This window comes from Puma concolor, chromosome C1 (assembly GCF_028749965.1).
Source record: "Puma concolor isolate L17-30 chromosome C1, mPumCon1.1.hap2, whole genome shotgun sequence".
Taxonomy (NCBI): domain Eukaryota; kingdom Metazoa; phylum Chordata; class Mammalia; order Carnivora; family Felidae; genus Puma; species Puma concolor.
The window spans coordinates 85,659,869-85,686,933 of NC_141674.1; the positions used below are offsets into that span (position 1 = coordinate 85,659,869).

At 35.9% G+C, this 27,065-nt stretch overlaps 1 protein-coding gene across 4 annotated transcripts in view; it reads left to right on the plus strand.

Annotated features, from left to right (window-relative positions):
- Positions 1-27,065, plus strand: part of AGL (amylo-alpha-1,6-glucosidase and 4-alpha-glucanotransferase) — an 83,588-nt gene that overhangs the window by 31,130 nt on the left and 25,393 nt on the right. For all 4 annotated transcript variants that reach the window (XM_086717655.1, XM_086717657.1, XM_086717656.1 and 1 more), the window contains 18 exons: positions 2,121-2,247; positions 2,596-2,698; positions 2,794-2,891; positions 3,810-3,949; positions 4,995-5,182; positions 6,729-6,852; positions 7,668-7,831; positions 8,405-8,506; positions 8,627-8,782; positions 8,880-9,030; positions 11,445-11,569; positions 11,659-11,771; positions 12,113-12,247; positions 15,287-15,417; positions 19,775-19,911; positions 20,156-20,289; positions 21,578-21,753; positions 24,231-24,333. In XM_086717655.1, coding sequence (XP_086573781.1) covers positions 2,121-2,247; positions 2,596-2,698; positions 2,794-2,891; positions 3,810-3,949; positions 4,995-5,182; positions 6,729-6,852; positions 7,668-7,831; positions 8,405-8,506; positions 8,627-8,782; positions 8,880-9,030; positions 11,445-11,569; positions 11,659-11,771; positions 12,113-12,247; positions 15,287-15,417; positions 19,775-19,911; positions 20,156-20,289; positions 21,578-21,753; positions 24,231-24,333 — 2,407 coding nt within the window. The remainder of the gene's footprint in view (positions 1-2,120; positions 2,248-2,595; positions 2,699-2,793; positions 2,892-3,809; positions 3,950-4,994; positions 5,183-6,728; positions 6,853-7,667; positions 7,832-8,404; positions 8,507-8,626; positions 8,783-8,879; positions 9,031-11,444; positions 11,570-11,658; positions 11,772-12,112; positions 12,248-15,286; positions 15,418-19,774; positions 19,912-20,155; positions 20,290-21,577; positions 21,754-24,230; positions 24,334-27,065) is intronic.

The window sequence follows — 27,065 nt, forward strand, 5'->3', positions numbered from 1 at the left end:
GTCATATGGTATTTGTCTTTCTCTGACTAATTTTGCTTAGCATAATATCCTCTAGTTCCATCCACGTAGTTGCAAATGGCAAGATTCCATTCTTTTTGATTGCCAAGTAATACTCCATTGTATATGTATACCACATCTTCTTTATCCATTCATCCATTGATGGACATTTGGGTTCTTTCCATACTTTGGCTATTGTTGATGGTGCTGCTATAAACATTGGGGTGCATGTGCCCCTTCAAAACAGCATACCTGTATCCCTTGGATAAATACCTAGTAGTGCAATTGCTGGGTCATAGGGTAGTTCTATTTTTAGTTTTTTGAGGAACCTCCATACTGTTTTCCAGAGTAGCTGCACCAGTTTGCATTTCCACCAGCAGCGCAAAAGAGATCCTCTTCCTCCACATCCTTGCCAACATCTGTTGTTGTCTGAGTTGTTAATATTAGCCATTCTGCCAGGTGCGAGGTGATATCTCATGGTGGTTTTGATTTGTATTTCCCTGATGGTGAGTGATGTTGAGCATTTTTTCATGTGTCGGTTGGCCATCTGAATGTCTTCTTTGGAGAAGTGTCTATTCATGTCTTTTGCCCATTTCTTCACTGGATTATTTGTTTTTTGGGTGTTGAGTTTGATAAGTTCTTTATAGATTTTGGACATTAACACTTTATCTGATATGTCATTTGCAAATATCTTCTCCCATTCCATCAGTTGCCTTTTAGTTTTGCTGATTATTTCCTTCCCTGTGCAGAAACTTTTTATTTTGAGGAGATCCTGGTAGTTAATTTTTGCTTTTGTTTCCCTTGCCTCTGGAGACATGTTGAGTAAGAAATTGCAGTGGCCAAGGTCAGAGAGGTTTTTGCCTGCTTTCTCCTCGAGGATTTTGATGGCTTCCTGTCTTACATTTAGGTCTTTCATTCATTTTGAGTTTATTTTTGTGTATGGTATAAGAAAGTGGTCCAGGTTCATTTATCTGCATGTTGCTGTCCAGTTTTCCCAGCACCACTTGCTGAAGAGACTGTCTTTATTCCATCAGATGGATATTCTTCCCTGCTTTGTCAAAGATTAGTTGGCCATATGTTTGTGGGTCCATTTCTGGGTTCTTTATTCTGTTCCATTGATCTGAGTGTCTGTTTTTGTGCCAGTACCATACTTGATGATACAGCTTTGTAATACAGCTTTAAGTCCAGAATTATAATGCCTCCTGTGTTGGCTTCCTTTTTCAAGATTGCTTTGGCTATTTGGGGTCTTTTCTGATTCCATACAAATTTTACGATTGTTTGTTCTAGCTTTGTGAAAAATGCCGGTATTATTTTGATAGGTATTGCTCATATGGTTACTCTTGCAGATGAACCTCAGACACTAGATTTTAAGAGTTTATATATATTTTATCTTATTTTGTGCTTTTATAAGCCACTTCAAGATCTCTTTAGAATAAACCAGATATTAATTAGTAATTATAAAATCAAGCCCAGTGGGGGCAATCCTGCACAACACCTAATTTACTAAGAACAAGTTCCAGAAAAGGCATGAAAATTCCTCCCACAGAGCATTTATTTACTTTTTACTTTTTTATTTTTATGTAAGGAATATGCTTGTTGGTGAAAAGGAAAAAAGTATAGAAACAACCCTGTGTACTTCTTTCAGAGTATGTAAAGAAACACTTTTGAATAGAAAGCAGTCTTTGAAGAAAAAGACCTCCTGATATTAGTGTATTTGCTAACACCTAAAAAGAAAACTTGTGCTACCAGCATCCTTAATGCCCTAAAAAATGTATAGTAAAATAAGTGAATGCCGACTGAAGCAGAAAAGTGGGGAAGTGTTTGAACTGATAGGAATCCCTGTTTTTCTCCTATAATGTTCTTGTCTCTCCCTCCCTCCCTTCCCCCCCCACCCCGCCCTCTCTGTGTATATATATATGTGTGAGTGTGTGTGTGAGTGTGTGTGTGAATGTGTGTGTGTTAGGTGGTGTTCAGGAAGATGGGGGTAGGAAGGCTGCTTGTGAAATAAACATTTTATTTTCTATGAAAAAATTGTAAATTAAAAATTTGGAATCAGTAATGATTACAATCTCCTTGTGGATATTTGCATTTAAGATATCATCTTTTCTTGCTCTTGCTTTCAGAAAATAGGAAAATAACAACCAAACCTGATCCAAAGAAACACCTTAAGATTATTCAAGATCCTGAATACAGAAGGCTTGGCTGTACTGTAGATATGAACATTGCACTAGCAACTTTCATACCACATGAGTATGTTATGTATTTTTCCTACAAAATAAAGGATGATATTAGTTACAAACCTTCACGGCTAGTATTACTATTATGCTATTTCTTAGAATCCTGAATAGAAAATTAAATAAATGAATTTGCCATAATTCTACTCCTTCAAATGCATGATGCTTTCCTCTATTTTCTGTATGGTGGTCCGTGTTCCTATATGTGTACATAAAATTTTTTACAATTGGAAAACTTCTTCAGCTATAATTAAGATCCTGATGAATATATTTAAATATATTCATCCACCCTTGTGAGAAAATGTTTAAATGTAGAATTTTAAAACCATTCAATATTAAGTGTGTATTGCTGTCTCTGCTCTAGCAATGGGCCAGCCGCAATTAATGAATGCTGTAACTGGTTCCGCAAGAGAATTGAGGAATTAAATTCAGAGAAGCACCAACTTGTGAACTATCATCAGGAACAGGTTTCACCTACTTTTGAACTACTGATTTTCTTTGAGTCTTAATAATGTGTGTTGTTGTTGGTTTTACTGACATAACCTCATTTAATGTGTTCTAGGCAGTTAATTGCCTCTTGGGAAATGTGTTTTATGAACGACTGGCTGGCCATGGTCCTAAACTAGGACCTGTCACTAGAAAACATCCTTTAGTTACCAGGTATTCCATTTTTGTTTTCTTCTCATTAAAGGTTAAAAATTGAAAATTGTATTTTACTTCTCAGTTTAATCTGAATGCTTCCTTTAATGTGTAACTCCAGTACATTTTTTAATTGAAATGGAAGTTTTGATTTGGTAGCTAGGCTTAATATTAATTTTGTTAGTCCAGTGTTTAGAGAAACTATCATCACTATGAACCAATTTATAATCATTTACAATAATGTTTCTGGAGGACTGTGTACTTACTATAATAAACTCAATGTCAATCAAATTGAACCAGCATTTAGCTCCTTATCTTGTAGGTCATGTGCAGCACAGATTAGGCAACTGAAGTGTAGTAACAGCTTTTACAAAGTAACATCAATACCTCAGTGATTTTCTTAGTAATTTTATGAGATTTTTTAAGTTATTATTTAAGATGTTAACCAGAGAATGCTATAATGCTAACTGTGCATTTCTCAAAGCTAGTAGATTTACTCAGAAAATCTTCTGGGGGTACCTGGGTGGCTCTGTTGGTTAAGTATTCTACTTTACCTAGGTCATGATCTCACTGTTCCCAAATTCAAGCCCCGCGTCAGGCTCTGTGCTGACAGCTCAGAGCCCAGAGCCTGTTTCAGATTCTGTGTCTCCTTCTCTCTCTCTCTCTCTCTCTCTCTCTCTCTCTCTCTCTCTCTGTGCCCCTCCCCCACTCACTTTCTATCTCTCTCTCAAAAATAAGTAAACATTTTTGAAAATTTTTTAATAAAAAAAAAGGAAATCTTCTGAAGGTTTTGACCTGTAATGAAGTTTATTTTCTATAGTGTCGAACTAATCTTATTTTATTTGCTAAGGAGGAAGTACTATATTTTGATAGTACTAATTTAAATTGTTTCCAAAGAGTTTCTCCCTGTGGATTTAATACTTAATTGTATCTCCATAGATATTTTACTTTCCCATTCGAAGAAATGACCCTCTCCACAGAAGAATCTATGATTCATCACCCAAATAAAGCTTGTTTTCTGATGGCACATAATGGGTGGGTAATGGGAGATGATCCCCTTCGAAACTTTGCTGAACCAGGTATATCATTTTTGTTAACTTCTCTGTGGATAGGGAAAGAAAACTTTATGGCAAGCTCAAAATATAAACTATTTCGTTGACTTTTTTTCCCCACTAGGCTAATGGTTCTTAAAGTATTTCATCACAGAGGTGCCAGAAGTGCATGCAGTTTGAGAGAGAAGGGATTGACGAAAAAGATGGGATTCATCTTTTCCTTTCCCCCTTCTTTCCCTCCTTCTCATATGCTCAACTAGAATGGCTTTTACCTATTTTATATGATGGTTCTGCACAAGGTTTTATTTGGTCAAAAATTTAACCTATTGCATTTTTAAAATACATTTGACACTATTGCTATTACAATTATATTACCTTAAGAGATATTTCTTAATACCAGAGAGGTATTAAGGTATTTGAATAGCAGTTACACTAAATTCAGCTTTCAGGTTCCCTCTCTCTCCTAGCATTTTATTTTTCTATAGCTGTTTCTTTGCCAGGAAGAATTTTGCTGGGGACCCATCAATATATTTGTTTTTTTTAACATTTCAGAAGTCTGTTTTAATGACATTAAATTTAATTCAAAAATATCATTTTTTGAAAAAGAATGTACTTTGGGTTTAAGTATCTCTGCATTCTCCTTTCTAGTTATTCTAAGTGAGAAAAGGCCTTCTGCCCTAGGCTGTGGATGTAATGTAACTTATTGCCAACAATGAGTAACAAGGTGGAAAGGCAGGTTTAAATGTTTTTGGTAAAACTCTATCTTCAAAGGGCCTGTGATACTACTGCTACAGTTTAACTTTCAGAAGCAACTTGAATTTTTGACATTAAGCACACATTTTTAGAAGAGACTGTAACAGAATTTTGGTGAAATAGATGTAAGATATAAAATAATGTTAACTTTGTAAAACTTTATAAATTTAGATGCCAATACCATTTTAGACATAATTTTAACCAATATATGGTTTGTGGTAGAAATAGTCGGTGTGATTTAAAAACAGCAGTATTTCCTTGAAGTAATTGTTTTTATTCTATTTCCTGACCCACTGAAAGCAAGCTCCTTTCTTAACAGGTTCAGATGTTTATCTAAGGAGAGAACTTATTTGCTGGGGAGACAGCGTCAAATTACGCTATGGGAATAAACCAGACGACTGTCCTTTTCTCTGGGCACACATGAAAAAATACACTGAAATAACTGCGACTTATTTCCAGGGAGTGCGTCTTGATAACTGCCACTCAACACCCCTTCACGTAGCTGAGGTACAGAAAAACAATTCATCTGCATTAAAAAAAAGAAATGTAGTGTTCTTTCCTCGCTTTCCTTAAATAAAACATGCAAATACATGTTTCCTTTTGCTAGTTAGACACTGGCATTGAGTTGGTGGGAGTATTTAGCACTTTGGCATAATTTCACAATTGTAACAGAATCTTTTGATGCAGTTGCTATGGAATACTGGGCTATAAAATGTTTGATAGGTTAATATTTTTATTTTAATTTAGGGAAGTAGATCATATTGTCTCTGATAATATATACATAACCATACTATTTTATTATTAACTTTAAATAATATTTTAGTGGTATATAAATTTCAATTTGTCTTATCCTTGTTATTCTTAGTTTGCTTTTAATATATTAATAGACACTGTGAAGTCACCTGTTACATATTATGTTATTATTTAAGCACTAACATTACAGCATATTGAAGCTAGTTTTAGCCTCTTTCAATCAATTTGTAATTAATTATTTATAAAAGTGTAAGTGTAAACATAAAGGTTGTTTATCCTTCTTCGGGCTTTTTTACAGAAACTGAAACAGTGCCAAAATTTATAGCATTATCTTCTACCTAATACAGCTTTGAAAACACTTAAAATTTTCATCCCGTTTGATAGCTTCCCAGTGACAACTTACTATTCTTTCGGAATGTGTGCATATCTGGAAAATACCTATTATTCTAAAGCCATATTATAATGAATATGTTTCAAGTCCTATGATGAAAAATTGACTTGATTTGGAAGACTTTAGTGAACATTAGTTAAGATGGTTAGCACATTTTGTAGCTCCAAAAACTTGCAGAGGTCTTTTTCTTATTGTACTTTTAGCAACAGCCATATATACATATTTCTAAGGTTGTTATTACAACAAAACAGAAAATTAAAACTCAGTTTCCTTAATTTTGAGTTACAAAATCCTCTAGGATTTTACTTGTTAGCTGATAGAATTTCAATTTTGTTAACCTTTTTACAAATGTTACATGAAAAAAAATGAAATTGATTTAATTTCTGATTAAGATTTTACTACCATCTGTAGGAAAAGCTAGCTTTAGTATGGTTCGTCAGACCTAATCTTTGCAATAGCTAAATGATTCACCATCAGGGAATTTCCTAATAATGGCTTAGTCAGCTGCCTGAAAATTAATAGTCTGGTTAGAGTATTAAAAACAAATGCACATAAAACAGGGGGAAAGCCTAGCAGAATCACAGCAGTATGGTTTACGTTTTTTAATGTGACACTAACATTTTTCTTCTTCCTTTTTTTGCCCCCCTTGTGTTTCTATATCTTTGCAAAATCTAATCTTCCTTTTTAACTGTTTTCTATTTATAAATTCTCGTTTCCTCTGTGTGTTGGTCCGTTTTATGTTTTCTTACATGTGTACAATTAAATTTATTTGGAAATTCCTCTTGGATTTCCATTTTGTCTTGCTCCATGATATTTTCCTATGTCAAATCCATGCCTAGTTCTGCCTCCTTTCCTTCCCCACTACTCGCTTTTCTCTTTGTGTTACATGTGTGACTGTGCTTTTTGCAGTACATGTTGGATGCTGCTAGGAAATTGCAACCCAATTTGTATGTAGTGGCTGAACTGTTCACGGGAAGCGAAGACCTGGACAATGTCTTTGTTACTAGACTGGGCATTAGCTCCCTAATAAGAGGTAGGCTTGTTGACGTGTATTTCCCATCTGAAACTTTAGTTTTTGTTCAAGTAGATTAAAGGCATTTAATAGCTTTACATACAATGTTTAGTAACTTCCAACATAGTTAATGTTCTTTTAAATACTCTATACAAAATTTTCTGTAACTCAGTCTGTTTTTATTAGGAAAAATTTCCACTTTGGGGAAAAAGATCTCATTAAAAATTTTTTTCAATGTTTATTTATTTATTTTGAGAGAGGGAGACAGAGTGCAAGCAGGGGAGGGGCAGAGAGAGAGGGAGACACAGAATCTGAAGCAGGCTTCAGGCTCAGAGCTGTCAGCACAGAGCCTAACGCGGAGCTCAAACTGGTGACCCGTGAGATCATGAGTTGAACCCAAGTCGGAGGCTTAACCAACTGAGCCACCCAGGCGCCCCCAAAAATATCTCATTTTTAAATTGAAAGACCGGTAGGATGAATTGATGACTCGTGAACAAAAGTATTTTTTTGTTTTTGAAAATCTACAAATCTGTTTTTCATCTCTTACTTGGATAGATGATATAATCTTAGGTTTTTTCCCATAGATTTTATATAACCAACATCCTAATAAACAACATGTGTTCCCTTTTACCTACATAAGCCTTTTCTTCGGCTAAGTTATAGAGAAGACTTTTTTGTCACTTAAAGTAATAGACATTTGTTTAAATGTTTAAAGTAGTTTTATTTTTTATAATATTTATGTGGCCTTTGTTTGGAAAGTTAGTTATGGTAAGAAACCTAACCTCTTCTGGACAATAATAATGAAGATTGTTAAAATATTTTGTAATGCTTTGCAGAGGCAATGAGTGCATATAATAGCCATGAAGAAGGGAGGTTAGTTTATAGATATGGAGGAGAACCTGTTGGATCCTTTGTTCAGCCTTGTCTGAGGCCTTTAATGCCGGCTATTGCACACGCCCTGTTTATGGATATTACCCATGATAATGAGTGTCCTATTGTGGTAAGCATCTAATCTCTTTCTTGTGTTTACTTATTTTGCTAAATTCATGTAGAATTTAAGAAATGTAATGGATCAACATAGGAGGAAAAAAAAGAGAGAGAGACACTAACCATAAAAGAGACTCAAGTATAGAGAACAAACTGAGGGTTGCTGGAGAGGAGGTAGGTGGGGGCATGGGCTAAATGAAATGGGTGATGGGTATTATGGAGGGCACTTGTGATGAGCACTGGGTGTTGTATGTAAGTGATGAATCACTCAATTCTACACCTGAAACTAATGTTACACACTGGATGTTAACTAACTGGAATTTAAATAAAAACTTGAAAAAGGAAAAATCAATAAATAAATGTTTTGATATTTAGTTCTCTGATACTTAGTGGCAATAATATCTACATACTTCAGAATCATGTCTTAGATTTATAAGTGATTGTGGTACATAGTTTTTTAATGTTTTATTTGTTTTAAAGCATATGAATGTCTTATAGTGTGTAACTATGTATCCTTTACTTCACTTTGCATTTAAAAGAAAATAAACTTGGTTGTTTTTTTGTTTGTTTGTTTATTGTTCTCTAGCATAGGTCAGAATATGATGCTCTCCCGAGTACCACGATTGTTTCTATGGCATGTTGTGCTAGTGGAAGTACTAAAGGCTATGATGAATTAGTGCCTCATCAGGTGTGTTTGTGTGTTGTTTTTTTTTTTTAAATCCACAATGGCCAACAACCTTGAGCACTTTTACCAAAAGTTCTCATTATAATTAAAAGGTATACATGGCTAAGTTTTAACTTTGTTCAGATTTCAGTGGTTTCTGAAGAACGGTTTTATACTAAGTGGAATCCTGGAGCATCGCCATCAAATACAGGTGAAGTTAATTTCCAAAGTGGAATTATTGCAGCCAGATGTGCTATCAATAAACTTCATCAAGAGCTTGGGGCCAAGGGTTTCATTCAGGCAAGAAACTAAATTTTTGTTAAGTTTCTTAAGGTTTAATTTCAGAGTAAGTCTTTCCAGTTTGAGTGCTAATGTGTTTTCTCTTTCTGTTTCTCAGGTGTATGTGGATCAGGTTGATGAAGACATAGTGGCAGTAACAAGACATTCGCCCAGTATTCATCAGTCTGTTGTGTCTGTGTCTAGAACTGCTTTCAGGAATCCTAAGACCTCATTTTATAGCAAGGAAGTACCTCAAATGTGCATCCCTGGTAATGCAATATATCCCTGGTATATTGTGATTATATTACTTTGTTATATTAAATTGTAATTATATAGCATATATTATAACACATTGCAAGTATAGCTGTAGTTGAGAAAAAGAATTTGAAATTTTGGGTAAGTTGGGGCACCTGGCTGGCTCAGGGTCATGAGTTTAAGCCCCATGTTGGGTATAGAGCTTACTTCAAAAAAAGAATGGAAGAAAGGAATTAATTTGGGGGAACTTACATTTTTACTACATGGAACAAAACCTGGTCAGAAATATTCTCAAATATTAACATTTTTTGAGTTGTGAAATAGCTTTATTTTTATCTTAATACGTTCCCATGTTTCCTAATTTTTATAAAACCTACATGTATTTCTTTTATACCCAAGAAATATATGTGTACATTCATGTGTCTGTACGTATATTTGCGTGTGTGTATTTGTGTATGTGCATGTACATACCTACACACTTATATAAACCAAAGTAAAAAAATGGTTTAATATTTAAGGCTCTTCATAACCCATCCTCAACTGCCTTCCTAGCCCTCTGTTACTCCACTATTTTAACCAGATAGATATTTTCATTGGTCCTCAAGTAGTCTTACTAACATCTATATATGTGTATTTTTCACATCTTTCAAGAACTAAAGTTCCACCTCCCTTGAAAAACCTTTTCTAAGTACTCAGTAATTTCTCTCTTTTGTGAACATACAGCAATTATAGTCTTCCCATATCTCTTCTTTGACAATTATAAAATGCATTCCTGAGATATATCCTTATTATTGCTAGATTTTTTTCTAGATGTGTGTATTTTATCTCCTCACTTACTGTTATATATCATATATTCTAGCAAAACATTCTCCTGTGAGCATTAACAGCTATCCCAGTCTGTCAATTATAAGAATAGATGAAGATTCCTATAAAAATAATCATATTCTATGTCGGTTGCTAGTTGTTAAATATGCATAACTCCAATTTTTAAAAATTATCAACTTGAACAGTTTTAGGATTAAATGTTCATTAGTTATTTTTAACTGTTTACAAGTGTATATTCAGTAATCTTGTCTAATTGTTGCTAATGTACATACATAGTTTTACATGGCTGGAATCAGTGTGGACAGTATTACCTCAGATTTTGTTTTGGTCACCAATCATTACTAAAACATCCCCATTTGGTCCACGAAATTGTGATTTTCATGATGTTCAATATTTCATATTTTATTATGTTAGTATCTATTTTTAATATTCTTTATATGTTTAGCGGTGTCTTATTTAAGTTTTGAATATACATTAGGAATAATTTTTTCAGAATAATTTTTTCTTTTAAACAAGCTCTTAGTGGGGCACCTGAGTGGCTCAGTCGGTTAAGCATCCGACTTCGGCTCAGGTTATGATCTCATGGTCCATGGGTTCGAGCCCCGCGTCGGGCTCTGTGCTGACAGCTCAGAGCCTGGAGCCTGCTTCAGATTCTGTGTCTCCCTCTCTCTGTGACCCTCCCCCATTCATGCTCTATCTCTCTTTGTCTCAAAAATAAATAAAACATTTAAAAAAAATTTTTAAACAAGCTCTTAGTATGTATTTCGAGAAGTAGAATTTCTGGATCCAAAGGGTGCTGTTACCTATTGTCAGATTAATGGCTTAAAGCTTAAATTATTTAAATAATAAAATTCAAGTTTTATGTATCCTTTGACTCAGCACTTCTGTCCTGGGTATATCTCTGAACAACTCTCAGATATTCCGTTAGAAGACAGGGATGAGAATATATTTGGTATATTCATACAGTGGAATGCTATTTGGCATTTGAAATAAATGAGCTGCAGCTAATGTAGCAATGTGAACAAATCTAAAATATACAGTGTTGTTTAATAGAAAGCGAATTGCAGAACTATGTATATAATCTGATTCCATTTTAATAAAGCTTGGAAATAGGAAAATAACCTGTTGTGTCAGGAAACAGACATATGTAGTAAAAGTGCACAGGATCAGTGAACGCCAAACTGTAGATAGTAGTTACCTCTGAAGGAGAAGGAAAGGTACACATTTGTAATGTTTTCCTAAGCTAGGAAGTAGGACCTGGGTTTTTTTAATTTTTCCCTACTTTTTGTATTTCTGAAATTTTCCAATTCTTAATACAAGTCTTCTAAGTGATTTATTTTCTCTCTGCTTAAAATTAGGAAGGTTATGTATTGTTCCTGAGAGCTAAGCCATTATTACTTGAATAAGATCTCTTTTCAAATAAATCTTTGTTAATTTATGTTTTAAAAACAAAAACATTGTGTGAAAAATGCATCTTGGGTACAATCATCTACCCTCAGACTGATATTTCATATTCAACTTTAAGTTATTTTAAAACCCTTTAGCAATTCCTAATTTCAGGTGGTTTAATATGAAATTTCATTAACATTTCATGTATTCCTAGGCAAAATTGAAGAAGTAGTTCTTGAAGCCAGAACTATTGAGAGAAATGCAAAACCTTATCGGAAGGATGAGAATTTCATCAATGGAATGCCAAATATCACAGTAGAAATTAGAGAACATATTCAGGTATTTGGGACTCTAATCTCACTGCTGTATTTAACATTTTAAGGACATTAGAATTATTTGTTAAATGGTCTTATACAATTTTTTTCAAGCTTAGTGAAAGTAAAATTGTTAAACAAGCTGGAGTTGCCACAAAAGGACCCAACGAATATATTCAAGAAATAGAATTTGAAAACTTGTCTCCGGGAAGTGTTATTATATTCAGGTATGTTGGAATTCAAACTGTTGACTTTGTTTTTGGGTTTTTTTTTTTTTTTTTAATGTCTATCTATTTTTTAGAGAGAGAGAGACAGAGTGCAAGCAGGGGAGGGGCAGAGAGAAAGGGAGACACAAAATCCAAAGTAGGCTCCAGGCTCAGAGCTGTCAGCACAGAGCCCAACATGGGGCTCAAACTCGTCAACCAAGAGATCATGACCTGAGCCGAAGTCAGACCTTAACCAACTGAGCCACTCAGGCGCTCCTTTGTTTGTAAAATAGATTATATATTGAGTTAATTTGGAATAAATCATTCCTAAAAAGTAACTATTTTTTAATTAACATTTTCAGAGTTAGTCTTGATCCACATGCACAAGTCGCTGTTGGAATTCTTCGAAATCATCTGATACAGTTCAGTCCTCACTTTAAATCTGGAAGCCTTGCTGTTGACAACTCAGATCCTATATTAAAAATTCCTTTCGCTTTGTAAGTAGTTTATGGAGATTTGCCATTTTAATAACTGATCAGTTACCACAAGTCTGATTGAAGCAGTTTTTTATAAGAGTCCTCTATATCCTTGCTATTCACACGGTGGTCCAAAGACCAGTAGTATCAGCATCATCTGTTATTAACATTTTGTCCTATTGCTTTATCATTTGTGTGTGTGCTTGCTTGTGCACTCTCTCACACTCACGCACTCTCTATATGTAGCAATAGGTAGATACATGCAAACAGATACATACATCTCTATACACACACACACACACATGCACATGCACACAATTTTTCTGAACTATTTGAGGCTAAGTTACATTCATCATATTCCTTACCACATCATTTTTTAAATGAGACTGTATTGGGGAGGTGGGTAGGGGAGGGGTGGGCTAAATGGGTGATGGGTATTAAGGAGGGCATTTGTTGTGATGAGCACTGGGTATTATATGTAAGTGATGAATCACTAAATTCTACTCCTGCTAGAGTTAACATACACTATGTTGCTAACTGGCTAGAATTTTTTTTTTTCATTTTTCTTTAGTATTTATTTATTTTTGAGACAGAGAAAGACAAGAGCTCAAACAGAGGAGGTTCAGAGAGAGGGAGACACAGAATCTGAGGCAGGCTCCAGGCTCCCAGCTGTCAGCACAGAGCCCGATGCAGGGCTCAAACTCACGGAGTATGACCTGAGCCAAAGTCAGATGCTCAACAGACTGAGCAACCCAGGCGCCCCTTACTGGCTAGAATTTAAATAAAATTTTGAAACACACAAAAAGGGGGAGCATATTATTCTATTATTTGGCTATCCCCAAATTTATTTACTCAGCCTCCAGTTTTTGGACATCTAAACTACATCCAATAATTCCCTGTTATGTATGGTTTTTTTACATTCATCTTTGCCTGAATTCTTAGTCATTCCCTTACTATCTATTCCCTTACTAGGTGGTACCACATAATACCAAAAAATTTGGGTTTTGAAATTTAGAGTTGGCTTTCACTCCAGCTTCACTATTCCTAAAATAATCTTAGACAACATATTAAGATTTTCTTCATCTCAGTTTTTCCACCTGAAGAACTGGGCTGATAATAGCACCTACCTCTTAAATTTAGTAAGGGTTAAATAGGATACTGCATAGAAAGCACTTAACACTTGATGGCACATAATAAATGCTCCATATATGTTTGCTGTCATAAATACTAGGATAAATTTCCAGAAACGGAATTTCTTCATAAGGCTATCTCCACATATCTGAGGCTTTTAAAACTGCCAAACCTCCTCCAGAAAGATTTTATTCTTTCAGCTCTATGTAAGGGTGTCCATTACTTGACATTGTTACCAATTCTGAGTATATATTGTTACAATGTAATGTTAAGAGCATAGAATATGGAACCAACCTGAATTGATTTCAGACTCTCATAGCTGTAAGAAGTAAGACCTTGGGCAAACAACCTAATAGATATCAATATAGTGCCTCTTTTAAACAGTTATGATTATTTATGTAAAACACTTAGAACAGTGATTATAAGATGATGGTAAGTGATCGATGAGTGTTAGCTATTACTAATCAAATTTGTAAACATAAACTACTTTAAAGTCACATCTTAATTTGTTTTAAATATTAGTTAAGCTAAATTTTTTTTTTAAGTTTGTCTTTTTAGCAATCTCTACACCCAGTGTGGGTCCCGAACTCATGACCCTGAGATCAGGAGTTGCATGCTCCTCCAACTGAGCCAGCCAGGCACCCCCAAGCTAAATTTTTGTTGTTGTTCACTGGCTGTCCATGAAATATCATTTTATGTACCAGTCCATTTTTCTGTTGTGTTCAACTTTTTGTTTTTATAAGAGCTTTTATCATTAAGGATATTGGCTCCATTCAAACTATTGTTAGAAAAGTAGTTGCATTCTAAAAAAAATCTGTGATGAAGCAATTTGGTGTTTCTGCACAATACTTATAAAATGAATATTCATCCTCAGACCTACTCAGGTTATTTTGGGGCAAGGCCAAGAAATATGCATTTTAATAAGCTCCAGGGAATTCATATGCAAGTTCACTGGCTACGTGTTGAAAAATATTGCCCTAGAATGGAGTTGATACTGAGACTGCTGACTGATTTGGTCAAACTTGATTCACAGACTGCAGATGAAGGAGAAGTCAGTCCCAGCTGTGGGGACAGAGTCTAGGCAGAGACAGGGAATAAAGCACAGCCAACAATAATTTTCTAAGCTGAGGCGGAACTAAAAGAGAAGGAAGGAAGTACATTCAAGAGGATTATGTGTTCACATACAACTCAGGAGGATTTGTGTTCAGTTAGGTAAAATGAAATGACTAAACAGCTAGAATTGCAAGAAAGTAGAGTTTTTGGTTGTATTCAGGTGTAGTCAGTAATACAGTCTCACTGCTACCTGGACAAAGGGAAACCAAGGCCATGATAGACACTTCCTTCCAACTACTATCAAGAAGCATCTTTATCTAAGAAAATCCTGATTTCCTGAATAACCCAACTAAAGGGTAATGCAACCTGCGGAAAGGAGAAAAGGAAAAGGAGAGAAATGCTACCTGATTTCCAAGGTGGTTAACTGTGACTTTTGATTATCCCTTTACTAGTCTTTGAGAAGTATTTTGATTTCAAGATAATTAGCATAAAAAGCTATTGATGTCCCCACATAGAATATAAAGAAACAACTAAGCCCAACTAGAAAGATTAAAAAAGTAAATTTGTGAGAAAAAGGTGGTAGCAACCAAAAAATTTTCTAGCATACTCTAAGTAGTAAAATTTGACAATTCATTTTTTTTTTTTTTTTTTTGCTTGGAAGAAGTGTTACTTCTAACTGAATTTTTAGCATGTTTTATCTTTAAACTACTATTCATAATGAATATTGTTTATAATGTATATCATAATGCCAAATTCCTAAAACATATATTGCTAAGACACTTTATGGTTATGATTCAGATTTTCCTCTTTAGTTTTATTGACAGCAAGTGAAATTTTACTGTATTTAACTAGTTCTCTTTATTTTCCACTTCTTAGTATTGCTTCTAAATTAACTTTGGCTGAGCTGAATCAGGTACTTTACCGATGTGAAGCAGAAGAACAAGAAGATGGTGGAGGCTGTTACGACATCCCAAACTGGTCATCTCTTAAATATGCAGGTCTTCAAGGTAAGCAAATGCAAGGATAGTTAAATCTTTGGAGGGGTTTTTTAGGGTCATATGGTGTCTTCTTTATGGAAATAGGAGTCCAGGCTCAGAATTTGACTGCTTAGGTTCAAATTGTGGCTCCGCCAGCTGGATCTCCAGCAAGTAACTTCCCTTTTCTCTGCTCCAATTTCTGCCTCTATAAAATGTGAAAAATATTGTCTAATTCATAGGGCTTTCTTGAAGACTAAATGAGAAGATAGGGGCGCCTGGGTGGCGCAGTCGGTTAGGTGTCCGACTTCAGCCAGGTCACGATCTCGCGGTCCGTGAGTTCGAGCCCCGCGTCAGGCTCTGGGCTGATGGCTCAGAGCCTGGAGCCTGTTTCCAATTCTGTGTCTCCCTCTCTCTCTGCCCCTCCCCCGTTCATGCTCTGTCTCTCTCTGTCCCAAAAATAAATAAACGTTGAAAAAAAAAATGTTATAAAAAAAAAAAAAAAAAAAAGACTAAATGAGAAGATTTATTTGGGCCCCAAATGGGACTAGGTTGTAACTTATACATTCATCTTTCTTTTTCATCTAATTGGAAGTTTTGTTTCATTGCATATTTGTCTTATCCTACAAAGAGAACTTATAATAAAATATTAAGTAGTTGTAAGACAGAACATAGGAGCTAAATATTTAATTATCAGTTTAACCCATCTGGTTGGAAATATTTTCTTGGATGTTTGTCCGCAAAATTTGGTTTATCACACATGTGTTCCTGGTTCATATAGGATCCCATGTATCATGCCTCCTTTGCAACTCCTTATTTTCTTTGTCCATCTAACCCATCTTTAATTTTTTTTTTTTTTAACGTTTATTTATTTTTGGGACAGAGAGAGACAGAGCATGAACGGGAGAGGGGCAGAGAGAGAGAGGGAGACACAGAATCAGAAACAGGCTCCAGGCTCTGAGCCATCAGCCCAGAGCCCGACGCGGGGCTCGAACCCACGGACCGCGAGATCGTGACCTGGCTGAAGTCGGACGCTTAACCGACTGCGCCACCCAGGCGCCCCCTAACCCATCTTTAAAGATGAATTCAGGGGCGCCTGGGTGGCTCAGTTGGTTAAGCGGCCGACTTCGGCTCAGGTCATGATCTCAAGGTCCGTGAGTTCAAGCCCCGCATCGGGCTCTGTGCTGACAGCTCAGAGCCTGGAGCCTGTTTCAGATTCTGTGTCTTCCTCTCTCTGACCCTCCCCCGTTCATGCTCTGTCTCTCTCTGTCTCAAAAATAAATAAACGTTAAAAAAAATTTTTTTTAAATAATAAATAATAAAGATGAATTCAATTCTTACATTTTCCACAAAGCATTCCTTAACTATTAATTTTCACAGTTATTTCTTTGTCCCCTAGATACCCATTGTATTAATTTATTATTCCTCTTACTTGGCCCTTGGAATATATTGCGTATTTTAGTAATTAGCACAACGTGTTTTGTGAATCTTTATTGTTGTGGTTAAGAATGGGCTCTAGGGATGCCTGAGTGGCTCAGTTAAGCGTCCAACTCTTGGTTTCTGCTCAGGTCATGATCTCACAGTTTCCAGAGTTGGACCCTGTGTTGGGCTCTGTGCTGGCAGCATAGAGCCTGCGTGGGATTCTCTCTCACTCCCTCTTTCTCTGCCCCTCCCCCCACTTGCTCTCTCTGAAAATAAATAAATAAATTTGGGGGAAAAAAGGATTTAGAACCAGACTTGCTGGTTCTATACTAACTAGCTGTATAACCTTAGAGTAAGCTCTCCATGGTTCAATTTTCTCATCTATAAAATGGAAACAGTCCTAGTGCCTACCACAAGGATTAAATGAGATAATACATGTAAAGCACTTAGACAATGCTTGGTTCATAGTTAGTACTTGGTGGTTATTAGCTTTAAAATTCCACTAAGGGGCGCCTGGGTGGCTCAGTCAGTTAAGCGTCTGACTTCAGCTCAGGTCACGATCTCGCAGTCTGTGAGTTCGAGCCCCGCGTTGGGCTCTGGGCTGATGGCTCAGAGCCTGGAGCCTGCTTCCGACTCTGTCTCTCTGTCTCTGCCCCTCCCCCGTTCATGCTCTGTCTCTCTCTTTGTCTCAAAAATAAATAAACGTTAAAAAACATTTTTTTTAATTCCACTAAGTAGATTGTACCTTGAGAAAAAAGAATGTTTGCCTTTTTTGCATTCTTGTTTTTTAGCTTTTATACTTTCTACAAAACTAAGCACATAAGAAGCTGTCAGTAAATTTCAGATTTTTGTACTTATGACACTTTTTTCTAAAACAGTCTCACTTTCAACACATAATGTTTTGTGCTGTGAGAAATAAAGAAATGTATATGTTACCAGTCATAAACAGCTATTCATTCCATTTTCACTCCGAGCTGTTGAACACCTGCTACTTGACAGAAAAGACTTCCATGAACTTTTTTTTTTTTTTAATGTTAATTTTTTATTTTAGAGAGAGCATGAGCAGGGGAGGGGCAGAGAGTGAGGGAGACAGAATCTGAAGCAGGCATCAGGCTCTGAGCTGTCAGCACAGAGCCAGATGTGGGGCTTGAACTCATGACCTGCGAGATCACGACCTGAGCCGAAATTGGATGCTTAACCGACTGAGTCACCCAGGCGCCCCTCCATGAACTTCTTTTCTTTCCTTTCTTAGAGTTAAGTCTAGTTCGTTACTAACTCTGTCCTGCTTTATTTTTTTCTTTATATCAATCCCTTTTTTCTCTGACAGTTTAGTGTTTCCAATATTCCACTGAATATTTCTAGCAGGCTCTTGATGGCAACATTCAGGGTGCCTGGGTGGCTCGGTCGGTTGAGTATCAGACTTCAGCTCAGGTCATAATCTCACTGCTTGTGTGTTCAAGCCCAGTGTCAGGTTCTGTGCTGACAGCTCAGAGCCTGGAGCCTGCTTTAGATTCTGGGTCTCTGTCTCTCTCTGCCCCTCCCCCGTGCTAACGCACGCGCGCTCTCTCTCTCTCTCTCTCTCTCTCTCTCTCTCTCTCAAAAATAAATAAACATTAAAAAAAAAATTTTTAAATAGCAATATCCAGTTACATCAAACCAACCAACTTCACTGACTTTCTCTCCCCTAAGCCACATTCCCTTTCTCTTCTTCTCTACTTCTTACAATAATACATACTCAGTCATGTTGGAATCCAGGAATCTATTTTTGGATCCATCCCTCTTATCTTCACTATTTAATCAGTGATTATGACTGGATTTTTTTCTGTGTTCTCTGTGATATGCCATATTCTTTTATTTTCATAGTTAGCACCCTATTCAAAGACTAAGTCCCGTCTGCAAAACCAAGTAACCTGTTTTCCAACCTCTTGTTACCTCTTCCACAAATCATCCCATCCCATTGATATATCAGATCTCTTTTTCTAAAACGCTGCTCCATCATGTCACCATTATTAAACAAGCGGAGCTCACATTTGCTGAGCAGTGTTTGCCTTCCCTTAAAATACTAGGGCAAAAGTGAAATGTTATTTTATACTGTCTTGTTTTCTAGTTGTTTTTTTTTTTTATGTTTTAAGCTTTGTTTCCCAAAGAAGGTTGTAAAGGCCCTTGAGAGAAAGAACTACATCTTAAATTTATATAATTATTTTTTCAATTTCTCGAGACATGCTACATACACAGTAAAATTAAATTCTAAATATATAAATAAATTTAGTCAAAGTGAACGTGGTGAGGCTATTAATATAATATTTTTAAGGTGGAAATTATTGCATTATTGGGCAACCAAAGAAGTGCTATTGTTCTGTCATTGAAATAACAGACTCTGCTATGTATGCATAGGAATTCTATGAGTTTCTGTTGAGTATTACTTAAGGATATGCCCATATATTCACCTTGATGGTTTGTTTAGTCCCAGCTAGCTCTTGTTATATTTCAAAGATTCTTTCCAAAGCCGGCTTTGTTATTATTGTTACCAGAGATGCTCTTGTTCTCTCTGAAACCAGTCCTGTGATTGCCTGAATAGTAATGAATCTACCACTTTCCACTATGAGAAGACACAGACTTACCAATTTTTCCCCAGTGCCTTAGGGTAAGGAAACTATGACATTTAGTTGCCTTTGAATATTATAATATTCAAATTCAAAAGAACAAAACAAGTCCCAGAAGTTAAGCATCTTGGAAAGCTCGGCATAGCTCCTATGACAGTAGTCCCCTTCAGTATGTCTTTGTATCTTGGGCCCAGCCACTGTTGCCACACTTATCTCCAACCACGGGAAGTGCCACTGTGGTCTTTGCAGCCCTTGTGTCTACGTCTATATGTGTTCACCCTAAATCATTAGAGACAGCAGTAGTCCAGGCTATGGGAACAAGTTGCCTCTGCTAATAACAGCATGATATTTCTTTGAATTTTCAGGATTAATGTCCGTCTTGGCAGAAATAAGACCAAAGAATGACTTGGGGCATCCCTTCTGTGATAATTTGAGATCTGGAGATTGGATGATTGACTATGTCAGTAACCGGCTTATTTCGCGGTCAGGAACTATTGCTGAAGTAAGTAAAGCTATGTTCTAGCTGAAAAAAACAAGGACACAAAAACTATATTACTATGGTATCTATAAAATTAACATTGTTTTCTGACCTGAAATATTTCCCTCCCTTCTTCATCATCTTCTGATTCTAATAAATGGAAATCTAGTGGATTATTAGATAATAGATGCATGTTTGGATTTACCTCTTAAAATGCATCCAGCCTGTAAACACACCGAATTAACTTCTAAAATTATTTTTATGACAGGTTGGTAAATGGTTGCAGGCTATGTTCTTCTACCTGAAGCAGATCCCACGTTATCTTATCCCATGCTACTTTGATGCTATACTAATCGGTGCATACACCACTCTTCTGGATATAGCATGGAAGCAGATGTCAAGGTATATCCAGCAAAGCTTGAGTAAATAGGCATGCTTGTGTAGAAACTGTATGCAGTCAGTTTATACACACATTTGAAAGACCAAAACGTAAGGAATTGTCATAGACTCAGAGCTGAGAGTCTGTAAGTGGATAATAAATATATTTGCATCCTTTAATCTGGAGCATATAAAAACAAACATCCCCATTAAAATCTGTTCAGTAAAGCTAAAAAAACATGTTCATGAGAAAATTTAATTGTTTTATATTATTTGTTTCTGTTTACTCATTGACTTGTTACATTAATGGATATAAGTTTAGAATATGCATACAAAATATGCCTGGGTAGCTCAGTCAGTTAAGCGTCAGACTTCAGCTCAGGTCATGATCTCACAGTATGTGAGTTCAAGCCCCGCGTCAGGGCCTGTGCTGATAGCTCAGAGCCTGGAGCCTGCTTTGGATTCTGTGTCTCCCTCTCTGTCTGCCCCTCCCCTGCTCGTGCTCTGTCTCTCAAAAATAAATAAAAATGTTTTTAAAAAATTTTTTAAAAGAATATGCATATATAGTTCTTTTTCTAATTTTTCATTAACTAAGAAAAAAATTATTCCGTTATTATGAATGAAATCTGCCTTTAGTGATGAATTTCCCTAAAATGAAATTACAGATCTAATGTGCCACTGAAGAGCCACCAAATTGATTTGGGCATAATTTCAGAAAGAACAGAACTTCAGCCCTTCCTTCCATTTGGCACAACAAGGTCATGGACTTAAAGCCATTTGTAATATTGGGTAAAATGAAAGCAGTTCTGAAATCTAACCAAATTGAAAATGTTTTCAACTAGTATTACCATTTTTACACATCTGCGTAGAGAGACTTTGAAAGTAACCAAATAAAATGACACTGCTAAATAATTTTGAAATAGTAGGTATGCAAGATGAGTAAGTTCTAGAAATGTGCTGTGTACCATTGTGCCTGTAAATAGCAGTATTGCATTGTACACTTAAGATCTGTTGAGAGTAGATTTCAAGTATGTGGTATGAACACCACAATTTTGCATTTCTACAAATAATATTTTTAAGTGTATTTATTATTCGAGAGGAAAGAGAGAAAGAGAGAGAATGTGCACAAGAAGGGGAGGGGCAGAGAAAGGGAAAGAATCCCAAGCAGGCTCAGCACAGAGCCTGACTCAGGGCTCAATCTCACGAACCATGAGATCATGACTTGAGCCAAAATCAAGAGTAAGACACTCAGCTGACTAAGCCACCTAGGTGCCCCTCTACAAATATTTTAAACTCGGTCACTTTGTTACAGCTTTGTTCAGAATGGTTCTACCTTTGTGAAACACCTTTCACTGGGATCAGTGCAAATGTGTGGAGTAGGAAAGTGCCCTTCTCTGCCACGTCTTTCACCTTCACTCATGGATGTGCCATATAGGCTAAATGAGATCACAAAAGAAAAGGAGCAATATTGTGTATCTCTAGCTGCAGGTAAGAAATTACATACAGGTTAAAATGTGTCAGTCAATATTTTTTCAAAGAGGAAAAGCTATGGGGAAATGACTAATTTTTTAAAAAAACTCATGATGTTACCCAAGATTTTATGTGACTGCTTAGTAAAATTCCATAGCTATTCACTTGTAAAACTAACAATTGTGCTTACTATTTAATAAATACTGTGCAACAGACACTTATTTGTGTGTTTTCATTGTGGCTCATTAATCCTTTTCTTCTGCATGTTTCTATTTTTTCCAACTCTGAGTATTTTGTATTTTTTTTTTATCAGATTTGTTTTACTACTCTTTTACATTATATTATACTTCTTTCCCAATTTAAAACATTAACTCAAGGGGCACCTGGGTGACTCAGTTGGTTGAGCATCCAACTTCAGCTCAGGTCATGATCTCGCGGTCCATGCCGTGAGTTCGAGCCCCACATCGGGCTCTGTGCTGACAACTCAGAGCCTGGAGCCTGCTTCTGATTCTGTGTGTCCCTCTCTCTCTACCCCTCCCCTGCTTGCTTTCTGTCTCCCTCTCTCTCTCTCTCTAAAAAATAAACAGTTAAAAAAATTAACTCAACCTTGCAAATTACCAAAAGATAATAGGAAGATCCTCTACATGTTACAAAACACAAAACAAATGTTAAATAATTTTTATTATGTGTCTAATTGCAATAAAATTCTTTCAACTCTATTTGTTGGCATCCTTTCCTGCAAGTAGTATTAAAACCTGAATCAAGAAACAAATCTCAGTAAGCAAAATAGGCTAAAGAACAGGCTTTTATTTTCTTTTTAATTTTTTCAAGCTATTTCTAGAAAGTGCTTAATACTTAACACCACTGAATTTAAAACTTTCCAAACTAAACTGAAAAATACCAAATTGCAGGATGAAAATAATAGTAGTTATGTGATTTACTCTGTTTACCCTTAAATTTGCATCTACTCAGACCAAGAAAAAAGACTTCTTAAGACCTGACAACTAAAAAAGAAATTAACTTTTCATTTAGAATGATCATATGAATCCTCTGAATGTTTTAATTATATAATCATGTTTTAGATTTTCACTCAATATCATATCCTCCTGGTACTTAATTTCCCCTGTGAATTCATGCAGATGCTCATGAAACTGAACTGGGTCATTGTGGAAAAAAAAATGATATGCAGAATTTGGTTTTAAAGCCCACTGCTTAGAAGCCTATTGCACAGTATAGTGATCTCAACATTCTTGACTATGCACTGCTATTGTTAAGCACTCCCAAAATAAATATACTGATATACTGGTATCATAACTGGTATATTGATATGTTATGATATCTGATATAATCTTGTACAGTGTAAAATAAAAATAGAAACTAAAAAGGTAATGGGGCACCTGGGTGGCTCAATCAGTTAAGCATTTGACTTTGGCTCAGGTCATGATCTCATAGTTCATAAGTTCAAGCCCCCCATCAGGCTCTGTGTTGTCAGCTCAGAGCCTGGAGCATTTTATGTGTACATTTTATGTCCTTAGTTTTCCCTTCCTGAAAAATGTGTTGCATTTATGCTTTAGCATAGTTCTTTTTTTGAGTGGAATGCTAATTTCCTTTACTTTTCACTGATCATTGTTTTTGGTACCAATAAAGATAACAATATATTCTTTACTTGTTTTATAAGAAACCAAACTCAATCTAAAAGTTGTAGATTTTATCCATCAATCACCCTATCTTATCTCATGCATAAAGGCTGTAGTTACCTAGAATGTTCAAGTTATTTAGCACCTGAAATCCTTATTTTCATTTATAAAAACTGGCTAACAAAGTCTAACACTTTTAAGTTGTTTTGAATCAATGGGAAATTTGGTATTAAAGTTTGTCTCTAGACTGATCGATTAATAAACATATTTAATTATATATCAGTAAGGTAATCATTTTGTATTTAGAGTAATTTCTTACCTTTAAATTGCAGGTGGAATCTTTTCAAATATATCATTAACATTATATGGCGCAGCTGTCTTTTTCTTGAGCTTATCTGTTCTCATATCTAGAGAGTGTACTTTTCACTTTATTAAACTTTCCCACTTGTGTTACTCAAAATATATATATATATAATTAACACTGTATTGTTTGTTTATATGTTAAATACTAGATCTCTGTTTTCAATTTAGCTTTAACTTATTAAAAGAAAGTTTATCTTTAAAGTTTAAAGACTCACATTCTAATCAATTCAGGTAAGTATCCCTCTCGTCCTTGATTCTTAATATCTTCAAAATCATGGATTCCCTTAAGAAAGTAATAAGAATATGGAACCTCATCACACAAAAGTTGATGTAGGTATAAATACATCACACATTTTGCATATAATTTTAGAGGGCTTGCAGACTCCCTATAGCTTATTCTTGTCCCCCACGCTTAAAGCAACTGGCCTATAGTAATGGAGTTCATAGGGGCTTGGGTGTATTATTAATATATTACTTTGTTGTGTTTTCTATTAGGTTTACCTCATTTTTCTTCTGGTATTTTCCGCTGCTGGGGAAGGGATACTTTTATTGCACTGAGAGGTCTACTGCTGATTACTGGACGCTATTTGGAGGCCAGGTAGGAGATCTCCAAAGAGTTGGAGCACAAGTTTGTGTCTAAATGTTTTTCACATGCTCTTCAAACCTTCCTCCTTGCCAACTATTTGTAACAGTTGGGAGGTAGGTTTTCCTTAGGTGTTTTTTTTTTTTTAATATTTTTTAATGTGTATTTACTTTTGAGAAAGAGAGAGAAAGAAACAGAGTATGAGGGGGGAGGGGCAGAGAGAGAGAGACAGAGAGAGAGAGAGAGAATGAATCCGAAGCAGGCTCCAGGTTCTGAGCTGTCAGCACAGAGCCTGACACTGGACTCGAACTCACGAGCTGTGAGATCATGACCTGAGCTAAGTCAGACGCTGAACCGACTGAGTCACCCAGGTGCCCCTATTTTATTTTATACATGTTCATTTAATAAGATCACAGAATTTCAAAGTAGTGAAAATTTTTGAAGTTACTAAGTTCTAGTCCTTCATGTTATAGGTCAGGTTATCTTCAGCATTTGCTAATTGATTTCAGTAAAACTAAAAAATATTTAACCATGTTACTAACATCACTCACTAAAGAATAAAACTTCTATGCCTGAATTAACTATAAGAACTCAGATTCACCTTTAGGTAAAATTTGAATTTTATCATTTTTTTCCTTCTATAATGAACACTGAGTCCTGTAGAAAGAATTGTAGTATCAGCTTTTCCTCTCTCTGTTGTCAGGCCTTGGAACCTCCAGTTTTATGTTTTTTTAGATTTAAAATAGTGTTTCTTAGTGTCACAATCGTATGAATGGAACTACCAAAGGCAGAAAAGAGAGGCTATTATAGCAGTGCTGCTCAAATGAGCACAATTCAGTGCCACCAACCAGCAGTTGTCACCATCATCTGAGGACTTGTTAGAAATGTAAATTCTTGATCCTTATGCTGGACCTCCGAATGTGGGGATAGAGAGGGCAGAGTACCAGGTAGAAATCTGTGTTTTCCAGGTGATTTTCAGCAGCCCAAGGCTAAAGTTTGACAGCACTGCTCTACAAGTTAAAACTTTCAGCAAAAAAAGCATTTATATGATAACTTGTTTTGATGTCATTCAGAAAATAACTGTCATTGCCTCTTCAAATGACAAAAGTTTTGTTTTCAATCCTTTTAAAATTGAAAATTTCTAAGTAGGCATCTGAAATGTATCATATTCTTCCCTGCTAACCTAATATAATAAGATCATTTCTTATTGACTAAAGAGACCATTGTGGGGCTGTAGAGATTTGGGATGCTGTTTGCTTCTTCCCCAAATGCTCTAAATTCCCATGATTAAAAAGTAGGAAATGGAACATCAGAATTCAGCACAATGGCTAAGAAATTGGGTTTCAGCCAGACTGCCAGGTTCTAATCCTGGTTCCAAACTACCAGCTGACACATTATTTATCTTTGTTGTACTCTCCGTAAAATGGTGATAGTACTTAACCTACAGGGGTTTTGTGAAGATTAAATGAGCTATACAGTTATAGCGTCTAGAACAGTATCTGTCACATACGTTACACAAATGTTAATTTTTTAATCATTATTATCATTTTCATTGTTATCTGGGCTCTCAATTATCACTTCTATATACTACCAACAATTTCTCCTTCTCAATTTCACATATGACTGTCTAGATCAGGGGTCAATGAAATATGGCCTACCGCCTATTTTGTATCACCTGGGGCAAAGAATAATTTTTACCTTTTTAAAGAGTCATTTAAAAAAGAAGAATACATGATTGAGACCATATATATGGCCAACAAAGCCTAAAATATTTACTTTCTGGTCCTTTATAGAAAAAAGGTTGCCTACCCTGATCTAGATGATTCCAAGAGGATAATGTATGTGTTAGGGTAGTACTAGCTGCTATATAAATTATAAACTCTTAGGGCACATGGGTGGCTCAGTTGGTTAATCATCTGACTTTGGCTCAGGTCATGATCTCATGGTTTGTGAGTTCGAGCCTCACATCAGGCTCTGTGCTGATGGCTTGGAGCCTGGAGCCTGCTTTGGATTCTGTGTCTCCCTCTCTCTCTCTCCACCTCCCCCGCTCACACTCTGTCTCTTTCTCTATCTCAAAAATAAATATTAAAAAAAAAATGTTTTTTCTTTATAAACTTAAATGGTTTTTCACAGACGAAATTTATTTCTTGCTTCTCGCCCCAAATGGGTGTTCAGGAGGCAGCTTTCCACATAGTGATTCAAGGATACAGGCTCCTTCATCTTGAGGATCGACCATCTCCCAGGGCCTCTGAGTACTACTCTCCAATCAGCTGGCAAAGAGGGAAAGAGCCTAAGGAAAATGCACCTGTTCTGTGTACTTAACATACATCAGATCCATTCACATGTTTGCCTTAGAATCCAGTAATCTGGTCACAGCCAGCTCTAAAGTAGGTTGGGACATGGGGGAAAGCCATTTTGGTGGACACATGGCTATCTCTACCACAGAGAGTTCTACTTCCTCCTTCTGCAGAGATATTCATGGACAGAAGTCTTTGTATTCAACTTTCAAGTGTGTGACATTGTTCTGGATGGCTAAGATTGCTGCATTCTGACCTTTTATTAATTGGAACTGTCACTATCCATACTAACACTTTTGTGCTGCAGGATATAAGAAGGATTTTTATTGCACTATTATTTAAGAGACAGGCATTAAACTGAGACACAAAACTAATTAAATTTCCAAATGGTTTAGCCAAAAAGCACTGAGACATTTTAAATGACTTTTCCTAGGTCATACAGATGGCAAT